This window comes from Jaculus jaculus, chromosome 20 (assembly GCF_020740685.1).
Source record: "Jaculus jaculus isolate mJacJac1 chromosome 20, mJacJac1.mat.Y.cur, whole genome shotgun sequence".
NCBI classification, from domain to species: Eukaryota; Metazoa; Chordata; class Mammalia; order Rodentia; family Dipodidae; genus Jaculus; species Jaculus jaculus.
Window position 1 is genome coordinate 2399407 of NC_059121.1, and position 23662 is coordinate 2423068.

Here is a 23662-nt window from a genome sequence, read left to right on the forward strand (position 1 = left end):
CGCCAGGGCCTCCAGCCACTGTAAATGAACTACAGACAAGTGTGCCCCCTTGTGTAGTTGACTAACATGGGTCCTGGAGAATTGAACCTGGGTCCTTTGGCTTTGTAGGCAAATGCCTTAACTGCTAAGCCATCCCTCCAGCCCAAGCTTTTTTTTTAAAAAAAGATTTCATTTATTATGTATTATAGGTGGAGAAAGAGTGAGAGAATGGGTGTGCCAGGGCTTCTAGCCACTGCAAATGAACTCCAGACGTGTGCACCACCATGTGAATCTGTCTTCCATGGCACCTGGGGAATTGAACCTGGGTCCTTAGTCTTCGCAGCGCTCACCTTAACCGCTAAGCTATCTCTCCAGCCATTATCTAGCTATTTCTTTACCCTTTTCTCAGACTAAAGTAACCACCTGGAAGAATATGATTGATTGATCTGTTGGGGCTATTAATTTGGCCCTTACCCTCCTATAGCCTACAAATGAACTATTTACATATATAAAGATATATATATATATCTATTTGTCTTATTATTTGCTTGTTCTTAAATTGTCACACCTCAGATATGGACTGCGCTGTCACCTGATTGTAGAGAGCCAGGGTGTCCACTGCCCTCTAGGCTTTTTGCTAAGCAGTTGGTTTCAGTTCTTTTCTAAAAGAAACAACCAGATAAGCTTTTATTCCTAAGGCGTTCCTGAATACAAAACTAATCTCAAATATTTGCAATAATCAAAGACGTATTTAGAAAAGCGCTCACTGGTTTTCTGTGTGCATGTCAGTCCCAAAGGAAAATGGTCTTAGAGATGCTCTTTTGTCATCAACAAATTAAGGTATATTTGTTTCAGAATCAGGAAGCCAGCTTTAGCACACACTATAAATTCTTGGGGAGGATAAGCAAGAATTCAAGGGAAAACAAAACAAAACAACAACAAAAAAAAGTATTCACCAAGGCACCCCTGAGAAAGAAATGTTAGCTATTGGGGAAAAGGAGGCTCCTCATTCCTGAAAGTATTGTTCCTCCTACTATTTACTAACCACTCATAGAATCACCACACCTGGGGAGCATATTTGCCCATCAATGGGGAGGGCATCGTATTTCAAAGTCTATGTCAGTATTGCCTCAAGGCCAGCCTCTGTAAGCTGTGCTCCAGTGAGGGGCACCGTGCAGAGGATGCCTGAGGCTGCTGTCTATGGCAAGTACCCAGAAGCCACAAAACCCAAGGACAGGAAGAGGGAGTGCAAAGGAGGAGGGGGCACTTTCAAATCAAATGGTGAGCCTGGAGTTCCTAGAAAGCCAAAAAAAAAAAAAGGAGGGAGAGAGAGAATTTTGGGACTGTGTAAGCAAAGTTAGTGGAACCTTCGATAACTATGCTGTGCTTCATTCTGCCTTGAAGCAGAGCGGCTGACTTGTTGCTTCATGTATTATAGTCTCTGCAGGAAGTTTTCCTGGGCGTGGGTCTTCTGGAGGGTCTCTAGTGGTAGGAGCCTTGGAGTATTTCTGAATCGGTTTTGTTCAAAATTGTCTGTGTGGTGCGTTTGCTTGGTTGTGCCCACCCCCCCCCCCCCCCGTGATTCCTAGATAATGATCTTAATTTGCAATATAACCATTCTGGTAACTGTGGTCCTGTGGTTACCTTTTAGAGGTTCATTAGCCCACTTTTCTCTATCCTAAGTTATACATCACATGCATTTTGAGGAATAATTCCAGAAGGAAATGCTTTGCATCTATTTTTTTGTAATTTTGTTTATTTTTTATTTATTTGAGAGCAACAAACAGAGAAAGAGGCAAAGGGAGGGGGAAGGGAGAGAATTGGCACTCCAGGGCCTCCAGCCACTGCAAACGAGCTCAAGACACATGCACCACCTTGTGCATCAGGCTAACGATCGAGCCTTGAACTGGGGTCCTTAGGCTTCACAGGCAAGCGCTTAACCACTAAGTCATCTCTCCAGCCCCTTTGCTTCTTTTTTTTTCCCCAAAAATATTAAATAATCATTTTATTTTTTTTAATCCAAGAAATCAAATCAATCAGCAGTACTTCCTTTTTGGCTATGATAATTTTACAAAACTTGCCCCCTTTGCATCTTTTTAAAACAATAAAGTATCATATTAGCTTGCATTTGTTCCTTTGGAGAGTAAGATACTCTGATTTAAATGCCCCTTTTGTTTCACCTGTCATTTAATTATAAAAAAATTGTAAAAAAAATTCCTCTTACCACTTCAATTTTCTGTTTGTGTCAATCCCTAGGCCCTTCAGATATTCCTTAAGCTCAGTCATGGGCAAGGGCCAGTGGCTCAGTGTTTTATTGCTGTGGGAGGGTTGATGGGACTTTATGCCCCAGAGTCAAGACACACTAACTGGGACCTGAAATGACTCCTTTGGCCCGTTTTACTTTATATACAGAGACAAGGATGGGGAGGAAGCCAGCATGAAAGTGGTGGCATTTAGACCTTTATAGTGGAAAGCACTAGACCCATTCCAATGACAGCCGTCCAAACCCCGTGGTCCCTGCGCGTGGAAATCACTGCAGCATCTCCCATAAGTGTTTTCTTTTTGTCTTTTGCAGAAGGAGCTGAGTCTCCCCCGAAGAGGAAGTCTGTAAGTAGTACTCTTTTGCTTCCTTGTTTTCTGTTGTGTCCAATTCATAATGGGATGATTCTTGTCTGTGGACTGCTGCATGAATTCGAAGATAACACGATGACCTGATCGCACGAAGAAAGATGTTTTAAACGACTTTTTTTTTTTTTTTTTTTAGAAAAAGTCAGATGGTAATGATTCTACTGTTAACTCCCATGATTCGCTGCAGCATATTTATTCATGGGAGTATCTTGATGTGTGTGTGTGTGTGTGTGTTTTAAATTCTATTAGATAACCACATAAAACCACACTTTGTGTGCAGATAGTACACATCAAGCATTGATCTGGTCGGGAATTAGTGCATGTGTGTATGTTCCGAAAACCCGCCTCGTTCTTTATACGAAGGGTTTTATGCAGGGTCAGTGAGGAGCTGAACTGATGGAGCCTTGAGTCAGGTGCACATCTGGCTGTGTTACAGCAGTCTTGCCTAACGCATCTGTGTACCAGCGTCTTGTCAAAATAACAGCGTTACAGGGCCTGTCTCAATTCTTTACTGTGTTTCCGGGGTCCATAGTGCCTTTGCGTAATTCATAGTTTTATTAATTAGCAATTTTCAGAGCAAAATTAATTGCTGATAATATTTCAGGTTCTTTAGGGGAGATTTGTCACCACTGAGTGCTGGGCAAGGCCTGATCCGGAAATCTTTGGATTCTCTGGTTTGTGTTGCAGAAGTTAGTAGATGGGGCTGAACTTTTTTTTTTAAGGTTTAATGTGATATTTAAGATGAGATTGGCAAAGGTACAACAAAATAGAAGGTGACTGTTGAAAGAAGGAATTCATCTAATTGACTAAACTTTAGAAAATTTCAATCTTTGTATTTTGGAACCCAAACTTCCTCATCATTCATGAACATTTTTTAAAATTTTCTTTTCTTTTCTTTTCTTTTTTTTTTATTTTTTATTTATTTATTTATTTATTTATTTTTTTGAGGTAGGGTTTCACTCTAGTCCAGGGTGACCTGGAATTCACTGTGTTGTCTCAGAGTGGCCTCGAACTCATGGCGATCCTCCTACCTCTGCCTCCCAAGTGCTGGGATTAAAGGTGTGCATGTGCCAGCTTGTGCATCTGGCTTACTTGGGTCCTGGGGAATCGAACTTGCATTCTAAGGCTTTGCAGGCAAGCAACTTTACAGCTAAGCCATCTCTACAGCCCGAGAATTCAACTTTCAAGATTTGTTATCATAAGGAGAAATTAGAAAGAGATATCTGGGTAGAAAAAAATAAGATTTTCTCTATGCATTTATATATTTTTATTCTATACATCATTTGAAAACTTTAGAAATTTGATCAGATTTTTCAAATTATTTGTCATACAGTCTGCTTAGCTTTGTAAGTATATTTCTAATAATCCTTGAAGGCACATACTAATTAGGCAACTCATTATGTCTGTCGGAGCCATTTTTCCTTCTGCAGTTTGGTTACAAAGTGATGTGAAAACATATTAGATTGAAAGAAAAACATCTTCAAGTTCCTTGACTTGAGAATTTCATCTGTAATGAGAAAGGGATAATTACATAACTTGATTTGGACCCTGTGCTTTGAATTATAAGAGTCATTTAAAATTCCCTCTCTAATAAAAATCGACTGACTGGTCAGGGGGTAGAAAAAGCATGGCGTATTCATCAAGACAAAGCTCCCTAGTTCAGCAAAATTTGTGAGAATTAATGCTTCCAAATGAAGCAGTCCCAAGCTAAGCATGCTAGTTTGTATTTTCTACTTAATAATATATCCCCCCAGAGAATTAATGATGCCTGACAGAGCTGTCTGGGACCCTCCTGCCCCTCCCAGCCTTTCCCATGAGCGCCACGCAGAGTGCAAGGAATTATGCTCCTCATGCAAGATTCTTTTATGAAACAGAGAGAAAGAGATGCGAGAGTGAGTTTAATACAAATCCAGTGAAGGATGCAAGTGGGTCTTTATTCAGGGGCCCATGTAACCACATCCTAGTCCCCGACTGCTGACCCTGTCAGTTCACGTCCTCACCTTCTTCACGGCCCAAATGCCTCCTCATCAGTGCTCCCAGATCCTCTGATGCTCTCGGGCAGAGAGATCGAGGATTTGATCCTCTGCACCACCGCCCCCGCCAGCCCCTCCACTCCTTGCTGAAACTGGTGGCGAGTAGAATACTGTGATGTTGGCCTCACTGTTCCTGGTCCCCAAAGCCGCATGATTGAACACAGCAGAAGGGCTGTGATGGTAGAAGATACCTCGTTTTGATGTATGTGCTCCTTGTAATTTGTGTGTCTTGCAGATTAATGGTTTTGAATAGCATTTTAATCCTGAAGCAGGATTTGCCTGAAAAAGTTGAGTCATGTTTTTTTAAACATTTTATTTTTATTTATCAGAGAGAGAGAGAGGGAATGGGTATTCCAGGGCCTCCAGCCACTGCAAACAAACTCCAGACGCGTGTGCCACCATGTGCAAATGGCTTATGTGGGACCTGGAGAATCAAACTGGGGTCCTTAGGCTTCGCAGGCATGTGCCTTAACTGCTAAGCCCTTGAGTCTTACTTTAAATAAGTTTCAAGATAACGTTTACATACATGACACATGGTATACTTGAAATAAAACTCTTACAAATAAAAGGCCATAGAAAATAGGCTTTTTCATTAATAAGAGCATGAAAAAGCAAATTATATTTTATCTAAAAATGATAATTCAGGTCTCCTCTAACTTGGAGTTTATACTCATTTTGCTGGGAACTAGCTTGAAGCTTCTTTGTCTCCTGTATACTTCAGAAGGCAGCAAAGGCCATGATTAAGGACTTGATTTTATAGTATAAAGGCAATAGACAAGCAAAGTCACTGAAGTGTCTTTCAGGCAAGATGTCAGGAGATAAGAAAATGTCTTAGCAGTTTTCTCTGAATCTTTTCATCTGCTTAATCTTCTTCAGGACCCCAAACCTTCTCTCCGCCCCAGCTCGCTCTGTAGCTGGACCTCACCTTCTGTTCCTCCATTCATTCAAAGAGTAGCTACTTGCTAAAACTTTAGATCCCTGGTACTCCTACCATTTTCCCTGCCATTCTCCTTGGAGCTAAGGTTGTAACACTGAGGCTGGAGAGATGGCTTAGTGGGTAAGGCTCATGCTTGTAAAGCCTAAGGACCCAGGTTTGAGTCCCCCGTATCCACACAAACCAGATGCACAAGGTGGCACATGCGTCTGGAGTTCATTTGCAGCAGCTAGAGGCCCTAGCTTGCCCATTCTCTCTCTCTGCATTCTCTCTCTCTATCTTGCTTGCTCTCAAATAAATAGAACATCTAAACAAATGTTTAAAACTGTCACACTATGTCTCAGTAGCCTGTCAATATGATGATCTAGCAACACTATGCGGCAGGTTAAATGTATGTTTAAGTCATGGGATATGCTTTAGTTAGTACAACTAGGGAAAAAAGCAGAGCAATGAGAAAATTTCAAAGACAGGCAACATTGATATTATTATATGTAAATATGTACAAGAGAATATGGCATGCTGCTTCTCAGTATATAAAGCATGGGAGGGAAGTTTGTGAGAAAAATTTGTAGTAAAAGAAATGACAGAAATGGGCTTCAGGGGTTTCTACAGGAGTTTCATGCACTAATGTGCTGATGAGTCCTTACATGTATATGTCATATTTTCTAGGTTTTCAAATATTGGAAATATTTTACTTAAAACACAATGATTGTATGAAAGTGCAACCTAAACTTTTGCCAAATGTTTGCATGGGTGAAAATAATTTAAAGGAAAAGTATATTTAAAGCTATTTTGAAGATGAGTGTGTGAAACAACTGCACTTTGTCTCTTGAGGGTTTTGACTCTCTTGCTGAAGGTTGCCCCAAATGACTGCATTTTTGTAATAATTGGGGGAGCTACAGTGGCTGGTATCTATTGGCTAATGACCAAAGTTATCAGTTTGAGAACGCTTGGAATGCCTTCTCATATACTGCCTGAGAGGAGACAAGGAGGAAAATAGGAGAATTGCATTTATGATGAAGAATTATAAAATTTAGATCCAGAACTGTGTTTGTTGCATTGAAATCGTAGTCCTTTTTAAGGTACACGTGACTGTTTTCTGTTTGTTGTGTGGACCAAGGATGTCCCAGTACAGTCAATTACCCCTGGAGGCTGTTTATGCCAGTCAGGGAGCCTCCAGCAGAGCGCATGTGCCCAGCCTGGTATGGTCTCTGCAGCTCAGTGCCCAAACATGCCTGTGATGGCAAGCAGTAATCTGATGGTTGCGTGGTAGATTCTAGGTCCTTTTTGGTTTAGGATTTTTTTAAAGATCTTGTAAAAAATATTTTATTTTATTTTTTTTTTTTTTTTTGAGAGAGAGAGGCAGAGTGAGAGAGAGAGGGAGGGAGAATGGGAGCACCCAGGCCACCAGACACTGCAAACAAACATCAGATGCACGTGCCACTTGGTGCATCTGGCTTACATGGGTCCTGGCTGTGCAGGAAAGTGCTTTACCAACTAAGCCATCCCTCCAGCCCAATACGCTTTTGATTTTACTGATAACTGTGATGAACAGTCTTTCTTTATAAAAGTGTGTTAGCGTTGTGAATTCCGTACTGAGGCTTTGCCTGTATTTGGAAGTGAAGTGTGAAGTGACGTTTCTAAGGGGAAAGTTGTCCAGGAAGAGGGGAAGATTCAGGGAAAGTGAGAACCTGAAATGAGAAGGAGCATGATTAGACACCAAACCAAGCTACCCCCCTCCCCCCCACCCCCGCAGCCACCACTTAGTTTCAAAAGACCCCTTTTGTGTTTTGTTAATTGCTCTAATAAGCAGCTCTGCAGGACAGAAGCTTCTTTTATATGGAACGTCCTTGAGTACCTCTCCATCATCCGTGCCCTGGAGAGAAGAGTAGCCCTTCCCTTCCTCCCCTTCCCCTCCAGCTCTTTGGTGAACTTTCAGGTTTCTCCCCACAGACAAGGAAGCTGGACCGTCTTTCTTAGAAGCAGACTTGCCCTGCTACTTCCCACGGCCTTTCCTGTGCCTTGTTGAATGATGAGGGCTGGCCCATTATTTCCTGGAACCCCGGGGTGGAGGTCTGGCATCTATGTAACTGTTACAATAAGCATTTCATTTTCATAGGAATGGGTACTGATTCCGTGTCCTTTCTTAGCTTGGTATTCTTGGGTGACACATGCTTTGAAAAGATGCCTTTATTTAAGCCCTGTAGTGCCGCATGATTTTAACCCCAGCACTGGGGGAGGCTCATAGTAAATTCCAGGTCAGCCTGGGCTAGAGTGAGACCCTACCTCAAAAAACAAAAAAGCAAACATTATGCTTCTATTATTTGAGAGTGAGAGTGCGAGCAAGAGAGAAAGGAAGAGGCGGATAGAGGCAGAAGGAGAAAGGGTGCACCAGGGGCTCCGGCCACTGCAAAGGTATTTCAGGCACATGTGCCGCCCAGCACATCTGGCTGGCATGAGTACTAGGAAATAGAACCTGGGTCCTCAGGCTTTGCCACAAGCGCCTTAGCCACTGAGCCATCTCCCCAGCCCCCGAGGCTGCTGATGAGGGTCCAGTTCCCAGCATCAAGCGGAGCAGGAGCCCGCGCCCAGAGTCTGCCGAAGAACAGCAGCGCCCAGCATGACTTGCGGTGACTGGGTCTACTTGGCTCTCTTGAGCTGATCACAGAACCAGCACTTTGAACAGTCTTCCTCTCTATAGACTTGTTTGCATGTTCCGACGCCATTCATCTGTTTCTGTCACTTTTCTGGCATTCACTAAGTTTGGCCGTAAGTAATTGTAGTGGGCGTCTACTAGCATGTGATAGGCCTGCTCGGACGGCCACGCGTGACCCTATCTTTTTTTAAAAAAATTATTTATTATGTTTTTTAGTAACAACTTCCATGATTGTAAACAATATCCCATGGTAAAGCCCTCCCTCCCCCCACTTTCCCCTTTGAAACTCCACTCTCCATCATATCCCCTCTCCTTCTCAGTCAGTCTCTTTTATTTTGGTGTCATGGTCTTTTCCTCCTCTTATGATGGTCTTGTGTAGGTAGTGTCAGGCGCTGTGAGGTCATGGATATCCAGGCCATTTTGTGTCTGAGGGAAGCACATTATAAGGATCCCTACCCTTCCTTTGGCTCTTACATTCTTTCCGCCACCTCTTCCGCATTAGACCCTGAGCCTTGGAAGGTGTCATAGAGATACTGCAGTGCTGAGCACTCCTCTGGCGTGACCCTGTCTTTCAAGCAGGTGTGCGTCTCCATCAAACTACACCAGCGTCCGATGCAGCAGCACCAGGAGTTCTTTCGCTTAGGTCTTGCAGATGACTCTTTGGTACTTCAGCCGGGGTACACACCACGGGGCCGAGTGCAGGATTCATTCATGGGGTGCTTATGGTGTTCTGGCCATGTGAACAGAATTGTGGGATGAAAGCCTGGGCTCTGGCTGCCCCAACAAGCTGGGTGCAGCCATGTGGCCATATGCCACGTCTCACAACACGAGACACTGAGAAGCAGAGAAAGAAAGAGCTGGTCACCGCGGCCATATCGGGAGCAGGACAGATGGACTATCCTGTGACTCCCAAGTCCATCTGGGAAGCACGTTCCTTTCATGTATGTGGTTTTCTGCGGGGCTGCTGTGTGTCATGAGGTCTCACACCTCTGACCACCTGTGTCAAGACCCTGGTCACCTCGAGTTACTGAGGGTGGGCCAGGTGAGCATTTTTCTCTTGGGAGTTCTGGGGACTCTCGTGTTGATAAATCTCTCGTGGGGGGCTGGAGAGATGGCTTAGTGGTTAAGTGCTTGCCTATAAGCCTAAGGACCCTGGTTCAAGGCACAATTCCCCAGGACCCACATTAGCCAGATGCACAAGGGGGTGCACGCATCTGGAGTTTGTTTGTGGTGGCTGGAGGCCCTGGCACACCCATTTTCTCTCTCTCTCTCTCTCTCTCTCTCTCTCTCTCTCTCTCTTTCTCTCCTGCCTCTTTCTCTCTGCTGTTCTCAAATAAATAAACAAAAAATTGATAAATCTCTCATGGGAATTGTTGGAGATGGCTTCATGTTGTTGGGATGAGCATCCAAACCAGGCGCAGTTTAGGGGAAGAAGAGATTTATTTCAAGCTCCCAGATCAATGGACAGGGGGGAAGAGGGGTTCTATCAATGGTAGAAGTACATCCAACTGCAGTAAGCCAGCACCAGCATTGCCCTGCATACTTTTAGGCTGGAGTTCAAAACCACCCCTAAACACACTTTACCCCTGGGCCCTTCCATCTGCCCCCAGTGACGCCTCCTCCAGGCATGTGGCTGGAGACCCAACTTTCAAACACTGATAAAACACCGCAGCCTATGGGAGGCGTGCTTTCAAGCTACCACGGGAATGTTGCTGTAGAGCTCAGAGCGGTCAGCCTCCATGAATCCATGGACTTCCAGCCTAAGACGTTAAGGTGACATACAGGGTCACATTAATTCCGAGCGCTCTCTTAGGTGATGGATCGTTTCTACAAATGATGAGTCAGCTAGAATTCTTGCTGGGGGAGAAAGCCTAGTCCCTGTGGTTGCAAAGTACAACTGAGATCTCCCTTGTTTCTCCTTTTGTGCCTTGCTCGTTCTTCCTTGCTGGTTACAAACATGGGATTACAGCATTCAAGCTTCCTTGTCCTAGTGGCAGACCTCTAAATGACTTTTAAAAAATTCTAGATTTCTAAAAAGAATCCCAAAGGAAAGGAACTCAGCTTCCCGTCAGACAGATGGGAACTTTAAATTAGTTCACAGTGAGGTCAACCTAGCCTCCAGACTGACGAGGAGAAAGGACTGCTGGAGGAACACTGAGGAACAGTTTCCCAGAGTTCAGTCTTCAGGGCCTGTAGCTTCCAAGCAACTCATCTCTTTGCCCTGTAAAAGCAGCCACGTCTGGTCTCGTGAGAAGACAAGCAGAAGGGTTTGCAGTAGCCATTCCAGGAGCTACGTGGACTGGCTCCTCTCCTGTCCTGCCACGGTCAACTGCTCTGAGTGGCTATTACCAAAAAAAAAAAAAAAAAAAAAGAGGGTCTTTTATATTGGCTTGGCTCCCCAAAGTTGCAACCAGAGGTTTTAGGGTACAAGCTTGGGCTCTGGCAACCCAACCGACAAAGCTTAGTCTCCCAGCCTTATATACCAATTAAAGACAAAGATAGCTAATGATGAAAAACAGAGGAAGGAGCAGAGGCAGAGGAGAGAGAGACAGAGTGGGAGGTTTATTTAATGTGGCCACACTGGAAGGAACATATCCTGGAGGTCTTCATGGTACTGATAGGAGCTAAGGTTTCAATCCAAAAGGGAAATAAGAATTGAGGCAGGGGACAGGAGGAATGCAATGGTTAATCATTCTGTCACTTCTGATCCTGCAAGGTGACAAGGCAGAGGTAGGAAGTTACTGGTCCCTGGAAATAGGAGGAGCTGAATATGATTTAAGAGATAGAGTACATCTCCTCCCCCCCCCCCCCCCGGCGGGTTAGGGTATCACTCTAGCCTAGGCTGTTCTGAAGTTTACTATGTAGTCTCAGAGTGGCCTTGAACTCACTGCCGTCCTCCTAGCTCTGTGTCTGGGGAGCTGGAATTAAAGGTGTGCGCCACCATGCGGGACTGTAGAGTGTACCTTACGGCAGAATCACTGAGCGGCCTCCGTTGAATCAGGGTACTTCTGAAGTTGGAATTTCTCATTTTGAAACGAGATAGGAACTGACCTTCTAAGTCATGGGATAGGCTTGGTTGGAGGTCACTGGTACGCATAGGTCTGTGTACTGTTTGAAACGAAGACTTAAATTCACAACATAGTGCCTTGCTTGGCAGTTTAGAAAAGCAGTTTGGGTAAAATGAGGTCATTTCTAGACTGCAAGGAGAGGGACTCACCTTGGGTTTGCAACAGATTTGAAACAGATTTATGAGATTTTCAGCAAGGTGAAGGCAACCTTTCCTGAAAGAAAAGGAAGGAATTTAATTCAAGCAAAATAAAAGACACATAGGCTATATTAGAATATGTTTTAGAATAAATTTATTTCCATCTTAGCACTCTCTAGCCTTCTACCCCCATAATTATTGAAGCAACAATTCTGAATATCTACTCTCAAAGCCAAATAGGAATCCAGTGTCATTCTGAATGTTAGAAATCCAAAAACAAAACGCCGGGAAAAAAAATTGAGTGTTGCCTCTGAATTAGCATTTAAAGTGGCATGTTTGCAGAAAAAGAGAGTGTTGTAATATATCTTACAGTAAAGAGAGGATTTCAGGCCCAGGGAGAATGTCAGTGGCATTTATATATTCAGCGGGTAGCCAGCATGGCAATAGGCATGTTTGAAGCCTCCCTTCTCCTGTCAGCTTTTGTCTTGGGGCAGGGGGAGGGTTGGACTTGGGGAAGTAGAAGTTGTGGGAGTGGGCATCTGTTTTCTCCTTGAAAATGAAAGGAAGAAATTAGTTCTTCCCTAGGGGAGAGAGTTAGGAGTCAGGTCATCCAGGGAGGTGAGGGTCATCAGAACACACGTGCACTTACGAGTCAGGTCATCCAGGGAGGTGAGAGTCATCAGAACACACGTGCACTTACGAGTCAGGTCATCCAGGGAGGTGTGGGTCATCAGAACACACGTGCACTTACGAGTCAGGTCATCCAGGGAGGTGAGGGTCATCAGAACACATGTGCACTTAGGAGTCAGGTCATCCAGGGAGGTGAGAGTCATCAGAACACATGTGCACTTAGGAGTCAGGTCATCCAGGGAGGTGTGGGTCATCAGAACACACGTGCACTTACGAGTCAGGTCATCCAGGGAGGTGAGAGGTCATCAGAACACACGTGCACTTACGAGTCAGGTCATGCAGGGAGGTGTGGGTCATCAGAACACACATGCACTTACGAGTCAGGTCATCCAGGGAGGTGTGGGTCATCAGGACAAACGTGCACTTACGAGTCAGGTCATCCAGGGAGGTGAGGGTCATCAGGACAAACGTGCACTTATGAGTCAGGTCATCCAGGGAGGTGGGGGTCATCAGAACACACGTGCACTTATGAGTCAGGTCATCTAGGGAGGTGAGAGGTCATCAGAACACACGTGCACTTACGAGTCAGGTCATCCAGGGAGGTGAGGGTCATCAGAACACACGTGCACTTACGAGTCAGGTCATCCAGGGAGGTGAGAGTCATCAGAACACACGTGCACTTACGAGTCAGGTCATCCAGGGAGGAGAGAGGGCATCAGGACAAACGTGCACTTAGGAGTCAGGTCATCCAGGGAGGTGAGAGTCATCAGAACACACGTGCACTTACGAGTCAGGTCATCCAGGGAGGTGAGGGTCATCAGGACAAACGTGCACTTATGAGTCAGGTCATCCAGGGAGGTGGAGGTCATCAGAACACACGTGCACTTAGAAGTCAGGTCATCCAGGGTGGTGAGGGTCATTAGAACACACATGTTCCTAAGTACCTTGAACGTAAAGATGGCGGTGGCGTGGCGTGGTGAGTGGTGGACGCTCAACAGATTCCCAAGAGGAATCCCAAATGTTACTTTAGGTTGAAAACTAATGTTCTTTATTTAAAAATATTTTTATTTATTTCAAAGAGGCATAGGTAGAGAGGATGGGCATGCCAGGGCCTCTATCCAGTACAGGTGAACTCCAGATGCATGTGCTTACTTGTGCATCTGCTTTTTTGTGGGGTCCTGATGACTCAAACGTGGGTTCTTAACCTTTGTAGTCAAGTGCCTCAACCACTGAGCAATCTCTGTGGCTCAGATTAATTCTGCTAACATATTTATAATTACGGTTAACATGCAGTAAGTACTATGTGTTTGCTAAATGAAACACATTGGGAAATATGATCTAGCCCCTAGCATTTATTTGTAGCTTGTTCAGTTAGCCAAAGCAAACAAACCAACAAGAACACCGGCTGTTGCCTCAACGGCCAGGTCACTTAAGCGGCCCGTTCTGAGGTATTTTGCTCTGGTGGGGAGATGTTCAAGGGGCCAGTGGCCCGTGGGTCTGGATAAGTCTTTCTCTGTGCTGTGCTCATCAACCCTGATGACCAGGGGAGTCTCCAGGGGCCATGACGAGAGACCCCCACGTACTCTGTGTCTCCAGGATGTGGGAGAACCATCTCCGTCCTATCAGTGGTCAGTCCTCCAGAGTAACTTATCCTTTCCCATAATGGCGTAAGGTCGCTTATTGGAACTGTAGTTTGAGACAGATCAGTACTGAACAGAATGAAATGGGGTATTAAAACTGCCCACATGATGGGCTGAAGAGATGGCTTTGCGGTTCATCGCTTGCCTATGAAGCCTAAGGACCCAGGTTCGAGGCTCGATTACCCAGGACCCACGTTAGCCAGATGCACAAGGGGGCACACGTGTCTGGAGTTCGTTCGCAGTGGCTAGAGGCCCTGGCGCGCCCATTCTCTGTCTCTCCCAATCACTGTCTCTCTCTCCCTCTTTCTCTGTGTCTGTCACTCTCAAATAAATAAATAAATAAAACTGGACACATGAAAACATTCAGTTGTAGAATTGCAAAACTGGAAGAAACCTTTAGAGAAGTCTTTTCTTTCTGTACTAAAAATTCTCACCTTTATGTCAACCACTTCTTTCTTTTTTTTAATATTTTTTGTCCATTATTTAGTTATTTGAGAGTGACAGACACAGAGCGAAAGACAGATAGAGGGGGAGAGAGAGAATGGGCGCGCCAGGGCTTCCGGCCACTGCAAGCGAACTCCAGACGCATGCGCCCCCTTGTGCATCTGGCTAACGTAGGTCCTGGGGAACTGAGCCTCGAACCGGGGTCCTTAGGCTTCACAGGCAAGCGCTTAACCGCTAAGCCATCTCTCCAGCCCTCAACTACTTCTTTCTTCCATAATTATAGAAAATATACCATGATAATTCCCCCCTGTTCACAAATTCACTCTCCATCATATCCCCTCCCTCTCTCCATTAGTCTCTCTTTTATTTTGATGTCATCGTCTTTTCCTCCTATTATGAGGCTCTTGTGAAGGCAGTGCTAGGCACTGGGAGGTCATGGATATTGAGGCCAATTTCTGTCTGGACAGTTGCATTCTAAGCAGCTCTACCCTTCCTTTGGCTGTTACATTATTTCCACCACCTTTTCCATAATTGATCCTGAGCCTTGGAAGATATGGTATAGGTGTCTCGGTGCTGAGCACTCCTCTGTCCCTTCTCCTTAGCACTACGGTATGTTTTGGGTCTTCCTGGTGGTCACTGCCATCTGAAAAGAGAAGTTTCTCTAAGTAAAAGTGAGAGGAGCACTAATATGTGGGTATGAACATTAAGTAAAGTGCTTACAAGGTAGTTTTGTGAGCACAATATATGTATTTAGTCAGACAGCAGTAGGTGTGAAACTCCTAGGGCTCATCACCTCCCCCACCATCGGCTTTTAATTAGGTTTTGAGCAGGATGTGATTCTTCCTGTCAGTGGGCCTCCAGTTCAAGTAGAGAGCAGTTGTTTTCCCCCGTAACAGACATGGCACTATTGCACCCGTTCACTCATTTGGCCTGGCTCACCACTTGAGCCTTGTGCTGTCCACTGTTTTCTCTGCTGATGGCTTCTGTCTCCCATAGGCTGCAGGCAGTACAGCTTTTCCCAGCTTTATGTCAGCTGCTCTACAAGGAGGATGTTTGCAGCTCAGCTCCAGCTGGAAGAGAAATCTTTTGTTTGTTTTATTTATTTATTTGAGAGCGACAGAGAGAGAGAGAGAGGGAGAGAGAATGGGCAAGCCAGGGCCTCCAGCCACTGCAAACGAACTCCAGACATGTGCACCCCCTTGTGCATCTGGCTAACGTGGGTCCTGGGGAATCAAGCCTCAGACCCAGGTCCTTAGGGTTCACAAGCAAGTGCTTAACTGCTAAGCCATCTCTCCGGCCCAAGAAATCTTTTTTAAAAATTACTTTATTTGGGCCAGAGAGATGGCCTAGCGGCTAAGGTGCTTGCCTGCAAAGCCAACACCCCGGGATTCAGTTCCCCAGTACCCATGCAAAACCAGATGCACAAGGTGGTGCATGCATTTGGAGTTCATTTGCAGTGACTGGAGGACCTGGTGCACCCATTCTCTCTGTTTGTCTCTTCTCTCTTCTCTTCTCTCTCTCTGATTGAAAATAATTAAATACAATTTTTTTTAAAAGTCTGTTTAAGCAGAGAAGACTTTATTTCATCTTCCATGTCAAGTTCAGGGTTGTAGTCCATCATGGAGGGAAAGGAGAGGCTGCTGGTCACATTCAGTGCACAGACACAATCAGAGGTTAATTTCCTAGGTGATTCTATGTCCTGTCAAATTGACAGTCAGTAAAAACCACCACAGAGCTTCATTAGACTCAGCTAGCACGTTGATTGTAGACCATGAGAGAATTTAGGGCTCCTGGGCTGGAGAGATGGCTCGGTGGTTAAGGCACTTGTCTGCAAAGCCCAAAGACCTGGGCTTGATTTCCCCAGTACCCACGTAAAGCAAGATCCACCACATGCCATCTGGAGTTAGTTTACAGTGGCTAGAGGCCCTGGTGTGCCCTTTCTCTCTCTCTCTCTCTCTCTCTCTCTCTCCTTCTCTCTCTCTCTACGTTCCTCTCTCCTTCCCTCTCTCCCTCCCTCCCTCTTTGTCTCTTTCTCAAATAAAGTTGTTTTCTTTTTAAAAGAATTTAGGGCTCCTAACCACCAGGATTGGAATTTGACCTTTCCATCTTGGGGGGCCAGTGTGCTGAGTGTCAGCAAGACAGTCTGTAGCTGTGACATTTAGAGTCTGTGTCCCCACTATGGACTGAACAAAAAGTCCACTTCGCTCGGTTCACCCGGTTTCACCAGGCCGGTCAGTATCTTTGAAGGTTGTGGAAAGCTGAGGCGAGTTCCTTCCACCTGCAGCTGAGGGGAAACTTCCAGTCACACCCCAGCACTGCCAGGAGCAAAATGTACCCCAGGATGATAAAGAGGCCAGTGATGGCTACGCAGAGGGCGGGTGTGGGCCCCAGCTGCAATCACTGGCAACCCCCAAATCCGTCCATTATCCAATTAGACATGTGAGCAGGCTTCTGAATTCGGTATTGTTCTCTCTTTACCCTCATTGTGTGGGAGCGAGTGGGGTCCTCCGGGGCCAGAATGGAGGGGGCTTCACTTGAGTGAGTGTGCTTTTCCGCAGGAAAGTGCAAACACTTCTCCTTACCCTTTCTGGCGGCAGACTGTCAGACCTAAGGAAACAGGTTAAAGCTCATGATTCTTCATTGGTGATCTTACCCTCCACCCTCCAAGACTTTGACAGGACATTTCTCCTTTCTTTTTTTTGGGGGGGGGCTTTTCAAAGTAGGGTCTCGCTCTAGCCCAGGATGTACTGGAATTCACCATGTATTCTCAGGGTGGCCTTGAACTCACAGCAATCCTCCTACCTTTGCCTCCTGAGTGCTGGGATTAAAAGCATGCAGCACCACACCTGGTGTGGACATTTCTTTCATATGACTCTGCTTGCTTTGCTTTAAAATGTTTTATCTTTATTTGTCGATGAGAGAATGAGTGTGCCAGGCCTCCAGCCACTATAAATGAACTCCAGACACATGCACCACCTGTGCATCTGGCTAACATGGGTAACTGGGGAATGGAACCTGGGTCCGTAGGCTTCACAGGCAAGTGCCTTAACCACTAAGCCATCTCTCCAGCCCCTGCTTTGTCATTTGTAAAGGTGAGATCGAGGACAGTCCCACGCTTACATGTTAGAACACGAGACATGCCCAAGGAGAATGCCAAGTTTCTGCACGCTGTCCTTCCTGGCGGCCACCTCACACACTCCCCACACCGACTGCTAGAAGATTCTATACAGATAGCCTGATTGACACAAATGCATGAGAGGAAAAAATTTCTCTTGACTAGAGTCAGAATTTGATAGCATGTGGACATTAGTGGGTGACATGAGTTTGACTTTGTATAGAAAGGGATATGCTAAGGTTTTACTGTAGAAAGAGCATTCGAATAATAAATTTAAACCTGCGTATAATATTTAGGGAAAGGTTTTTGAAAACCTTTTTTTTTGTTTATTTTTATTCATTTGAGAGCGACAGAGAGAGAAAGAGGCAGAGAGAGAGTGTGTGCGCCAGGACCTCCAGACATTGTAAATGAACTCCACATGCATGCGCCCCCTTGTGCACCTGGCTAACGTGGGTCTTGGGGAATTGGGGCCTCGAACCCGTGTCCTTAGGCTTCACAGGCAAGCGCTTAATAGCTATGCCATCTCTCCAGCCCTGGGGAAAGATTTTTAAATATTTTATTTATTTATTTTCAAGGAGAGGAGAAAGAGGGGATGGGGGGACGGAGAATGGGTGTACCAGGGCCTCCAAGCCACTGCAGGAGTGACATGTAATCAGAAAGGAGTGGGGGATGTTTCAGGGAGGTAGAGAGGGAGGGGAGATGAGGAAGAGAATCAGTTAAAACAAATTGGATTGAAAATGCCATAAGGATATCTAAAATGCTACAAATTAAAACAAATCAAATTTCAAATTAAATAAGTAATCTTTTAAGAAATATTTGGATATATTTCATAGTTGCTTACTTACATGTGTTTTCTTGATTGTGAAGAAACTACTAATGTAGCTTAACCTTTGTTCTTAGTTCTTGAGGAAGAATTGGTTTTTAAGTTTTCTTGTGTCACACAGATCCGAGGGATTAACCTTATGGGGACTTTAGCACTGAGTCTGAACTCTCCCTAAACCCCAGTTTTCCAGAGCGGCCGTCTTCACTGCTGTTGGTGGCCGAGGATGTACTTTTATTTATTTATTTATTGTTTTTTTGAGGTAGGGTCTCACTCTAGCCCAGGCTGACCTGGAATTCACTATGGAGTCTCAGGGTGACCTTGAACTCATGGCAATCCTCCTACCTCTGCCTTCTAAGTGCCGAAATTAAAGGTGTGTGCCACCAAGCATGGCGTTTTTCTTCCCTTCTCTTGATCTAATAAAGTCTCTAAACCTTGTCCTCTGGTCTCTGGATGATTTCAGTTCTTTAAATCCACAAACCAAGAATCAGGGGTCCTCTAGTTTATCAGTGTATTGGTTGGTGTATTGGTGTATTGGCAAGCCCAAATTCCCACTAAACAGTCCAGTGAGGGGTAGAGACTGGAGAATTGCTGGAGCCTGCTGGATAATCAGCCTCGCCAAACAATGGCAGTGCCTGGTTTAATAAAAGACTCCATCTCGGCCAGGCGTGATGGCATAAGCCTTTGATCCCAGCCCGTGTAAGGCAGAGGAAGGAGGATCGCCGTGATTTTGAGGCCACCCTGAGAATACAGAGTGAATTCCAGGTCAGCCTGAGCTAGAGTGAGACCCGACCTCAAAAAACAAAATAAATTAATAAAAGACTCCTCCTCAAAGAAACAATGTGGAAGAGCAGTAGAGGGTATCCATTGTTCTCTGATATCCGTACACAAGGTGCACACTTCTTCACGCACATGGTCCTACACTATCCGTACACACACAACACCACATACTACATACATGTCGGGGGAACAAAAGAAGTAGCTACAGATGAAGTGATCGTGTTTAAGGGACAAATTTCATTTTTCTCTGCATCTCCTGCTCTCCCTGCCAAGAAAATAAATACCAGCATTTGTTTTGCAGGAGGCACCTGAGTGATTCCCCAGGGGCGTTTGTATGTCAGGGTGTGAAGCGCATCGTTTAGTGTCTTAACCAGCCAAGAATCAATTATCAGCAAGAACAAACAGAAAGCTGGCTTTCCTTCCTTCCTTTCCTTCCTTCTCTTCCCTCCCTTCCCCTTTCCTCCCCCTCCCCTTCCTCTTCTTCTTCCCTTCCCCCTTTCCTCTTCCTCTTTCCTTCCCCTCCTCTCCCTCCTCTCTCCCCCTGGATATCACCCCCTGGCCAACATAAGGCGGACAATAGCAACAGGAGGGTGTGCCAAACACTGGCATGGGGAAACTGGCTCTAACAACTATAAGCCCACCCCCAACAATACACTCCCTCCAGGAGACATTAATTCCCAAATCTCCATCATCTGGGAACCTAGCATTCAGAACACCTAAGTTTATGGGGGACACCTGAATGAAACCCCCACAATTAGCATATGACAAGTTGCACAAGGTTCAAATTGCGCATCTGGAGTTGGAGCCTGTTCAGAAATGAGGACACCTGCCCCATATGCACACGCTGAGTCGACTGCTCCCAACCCCTAGGCTGTGTTTATGTGAGCACACCAAAGAATTGGGGTTGTTGTTGCTGTGGGTTCTACGCTCAGCCCCCCTAAAACTGAAAATTAAAAATTTCGAAAATGAAGTGCGTAAGTAAAGCCACCATTGCAGCTAGCAAGAAAATAGAGTGGCCATCTCCCCTGTAAATGTCTTCCTGCGCCTCATAAGCACCCCCAACGTCCTGATACCTCCAGCCAGGCAACTACCCAGTACTGCCTACCTCTGAAGATTAGTTCATAGTTTTAGAATTTTAAGTAAATGGAAGGATATGGTATAGTCTCCCCCCCCCCCCCTTTGGCCTGGCTTTAACTCAACTTAATTATTTTGAAATCCATCCATTGTAGCATGTTACTAGTAATCCATTACTTAATATTGCTAGGTAATATTCTGATTCATGCTGATAACACCCTTTGATGATCCATTCACTTCTTTTTTTTAATATTTATCTTTTTTACAATTATTAACAACAAATCTCATATGAATACATCCTGTGTTGGTACCCTTTTTCCTTGTCCCTGCCCCCATCCTGCCGGGGACCCTCCTCAGTGGGGTGGTAGGTATTCCTGATGGAGTTTTGTTCTATGCATAGTAGAAGTAGCAGTCAGTTATGGGGGGGGCGGTGGAGGGAATGCCTCTGGGCATTGCGCATCATATCAACCTGTGACTCTTACAGTCTTTCCCTGAGCCGTGGTGGGTGAGTTTTAAGTCTACTTCGGTGATGAGCTCTTAGGATCTGCTGGATCTCAGGTTTGGTAGGTGTTGAGTGTCCTAGGGTCTGTCTCTGTCACCCTGGCACTGATTGTCAGGTTCAGCATGGAAGCAGCTTTCTTGCTCGCCTCCCCACTTCCTCTGTGGTTTCAGCTGTGGCTTGGCTGAAGTGTGAGGGGTCGTTTATCTCCTCCGGTCTTACTGCTTTCAGATTTTCCAATGGAGAGTGAAGTCAGCATAGTTTAAATGGGATAAGCATTATTAATTTAAGGAGAATTTGATGTATGCAACCCCTCTTTTAGCCAGGTCCATTCACTTCTAGATGAATATTTGGCGAGCTTATCATTTCTGGCCTATATAAATAAATATGCTACAGGTTTTCCTTTCCTAATCCAGAAACCAGAAATCAAAACAGCTCAAAATTGGCAAAATGTTAAATTCCAAGCATTCATTTATTTCAACCGTTATAACTTGTGTGTAAATGTGTTCCCTCTGGGAGTTGTCTTTTTTTTTGTTGTTGTTTTTGTTTTCTCTTTATAGCATCTATGCAAGGATGGCCATTTAAAATTTTTTTTTTAATTTGATGATCTAATTATCAATTTGTTTTTTTTAAGATTTTGCTGGTGAATTGAAGAGATTATACCATAACCCAAAGTTACAAAATGTTTCTCCTACATTTTCCAGAAATTTTGTAGTGTTTGATTTTAAATTTAAAGCTATGACCAATCTTGTGTTAATTTTTTTTTGTTTATTTTTATATATTTGAGAGTGACAGGCAGAGAGAGAGGGAGAGAGAGAATGGGTGCACCAAGGCCTCCAGCCACTGCAAACAAACTCCAGACATGTGCACCCCTTGTGCATCTGGCTAATGTGGGTCCTGGGGAATTGAACCTCAAACTGGGGTCCTTAGGCTTCACAGGCAAGTGCTTAATCGCTAAAGCATCTCTCCAGCCTGTTGTGTTATTTTTATGTGGAGTGAGATATGGATCACAGTTTGTATTTTTCCATATAGAATCTCTAATTGTTCAACAGCCCGCTGTTAAACAGGCTGTCCTTTGTCCTCAAGAGTCTGCCTGTTGTTGTCAAACTGCAGTTGTCCCTGTGTGTGTGTGTCTGTGGACAGGCTTGCTTTCTGCCTCATTGATTTGTTGGTCTTCATACCACTACTATACTGGCCTTCTTTTTGGGATCTTGATAGTGACTCTTGTTAGTTCTGACACTAGTCCTTCAGCTTTGTGTGTTTCAAGATCGTTTTTAGCTATTTGAGGTAGTTTAACTTTGGAAGCACTTGGTCTAATCCCAGCACTCAGGAGGCAGAGGTAGGAGGATCATCATGAGTTCAAGGTCACCTTGAGACTACATAGCGAATTCCTGGTTAGCCTGAGCTAGAGTGAGACCCTACCTCCAAAAACCAAATAAATAAATATAAAAATTAAAAAATTAAAAATCCTTGGACTGGAGAGATGGCTTAGCAGTTAAGGCACTTGCCTGCAAAGCCAAAGGACCCAGGTTCGATTCCCCTGGACCCAAATAAGCCAGATGCACAAGGGGGTGCACGCATCTGGAGTTCATTTGCAGTGGCTGGAGACCCTGGTGCACCCATTCTCCCTCTCTCTCTGCCTCTTTCTCTCTCTGTCACTCTCAAATAAATAAATTAAAAAAATAAAAATAAATTCTCAGGTGATTTTTTTTCCTGAATTGAATTGAATCTATAGATCAATTTGGGGATTGGAGAAGATTTCAGCAGTAATTATAAGGAAAATGTAGGACTAAAGGTAAATTACAGAGAATGATTTATAATGACCATTGTGGAGAAGTAGGGGTAGAATTGTCTTCCAAAGATACTTATGGGGCTGGAGAGATGGCTTAGCCATTAAAGTACTTGCCTGCAAAGCCAAAGGATCCAGGTTTGATTCCCCAGGACCCATGAAAACCAGATGCACCAGGTGGCACATGTGTCTGGAGTTCATTTGCAATGGCTGGAGGCCCTAGCACACCCATTCTCTTTCTATCTGCCTCTTTCTCTCTCCCTCAAAAAAATAAAATGAAAAGGACTTGTGGAAGATAGGAGTGGCCCAGGCTCCTAGGGCTCAGGGGGAGAATGAGTGAGCTGACATGAGATTAGACTTCATGGGAAGATTCTCTGAGAAGCCTGAGGGAAATGGTTGGGTGAGCGGTTGCTGGAAACAGTGACTGGGAATCAGCATCAGTGGGTTGACTGGATTGGAGAGCTTGAGCTCTGAGATGGGGGGGGGGTGAGGAGAGGAGGTTTGACTATATGGACAAGGTTGATTGGCTGAGGAGAGGTCATTACACAAAGCATAGCAAGAGAGGTACATCATGTTCTACATTGTTCAGCGACATCTCCATCCCTCAACCCCCTCCAAAAAAGACTTACCTGTCCAAAATGTTGAAAAAAACCCTTGTTCCAAAGATGGAGAGTCAAAACTGGAAGAGAAACGAGATTGAGAAGCTCCTCGAGATTTCATGGGTTTGCGGCATCCAGGAGAAACGGTCACCAGTGTGGTGGCACGGAGCGGTACCCTGAATGGTGAAGCATGGTTCTAAGACTCTCCACTAAGGAATCTTCCAGAAAAGTCGCCAAAATACTACCAAATAACGCTAGCTCATCTGTACATTTCCTTAGCCTCAAATGGCTGGGAGGAATGCGGAACATATGAGCTGGTTTTCTCAAGAAAATGGTTCTGGGGCTGGAGGGATGGCTTGGCGGTTAAGGCGTTTGCCTGCAATACCAGAGGACCCAGGTTGGATTCCCCAGGACCCACGTTAGCCAGATGCGTATGTGTCTGTAGTTGGTTTGCAGTGGCTGGAAGCCCTGGCATACCCATTCTCTCATTCTCTCTCCCTCTTTCTCTGTCAACCAAATAAATAAATAATATTTTTCTTAAAAGAGAGAGAGAGAGAGAAAGAAAATGGTCTGCCTAGACTTGGATTGGTCCATTAAGAACTTACCCACGAGTCTGCCATCCGACTGCCAGTATTAGCAAACCTAACTCCAGGTTTCAAGTTCTTGAGTTCTGAAGGGTTCGGGTTTCATGCAGGGCAGACCCCAGGGGTCATGACTGTCACTAAGGACCTGGGCTGTCTGCATCCCACACAAGGCTTTATCTGACTCACCCACGTCAGCTCTCAGTTCCCAGGACACTGCTTTCACTTACCAGGAGGGACTCTTTCTCTGTGGTGG

The 23662-nt window shown here is 45.0% G+C and overlaps 1 protein-coding gene across 7 annotated transcripts in view; it reads left to right on the forward strand.

Annotated features, from left to right (window-relative positions):
• The window catches only part of Mast4 (microtubule associated serine/threonine kinase family member 4), a 656456-nt gene that overhangs the window by 330360 nt on the left and 302434 nt on the right, over positions 1 to 23662 (forward strand). For all 7 annotated transcript variants that reach the window (XM_045139067.1, XM_045139068.1, XM_045139069.1 and 4 more), the window contains one exon: positions 2555 to 2586. In XM_045139067.1, coding sequence (XP_044995002.1) covers positions 2555 to 2586 — 32 coding nt within the window. The remainder of the gene's footprint in view (positions 1 to 2554; positions 2587 to 23662) is intronic.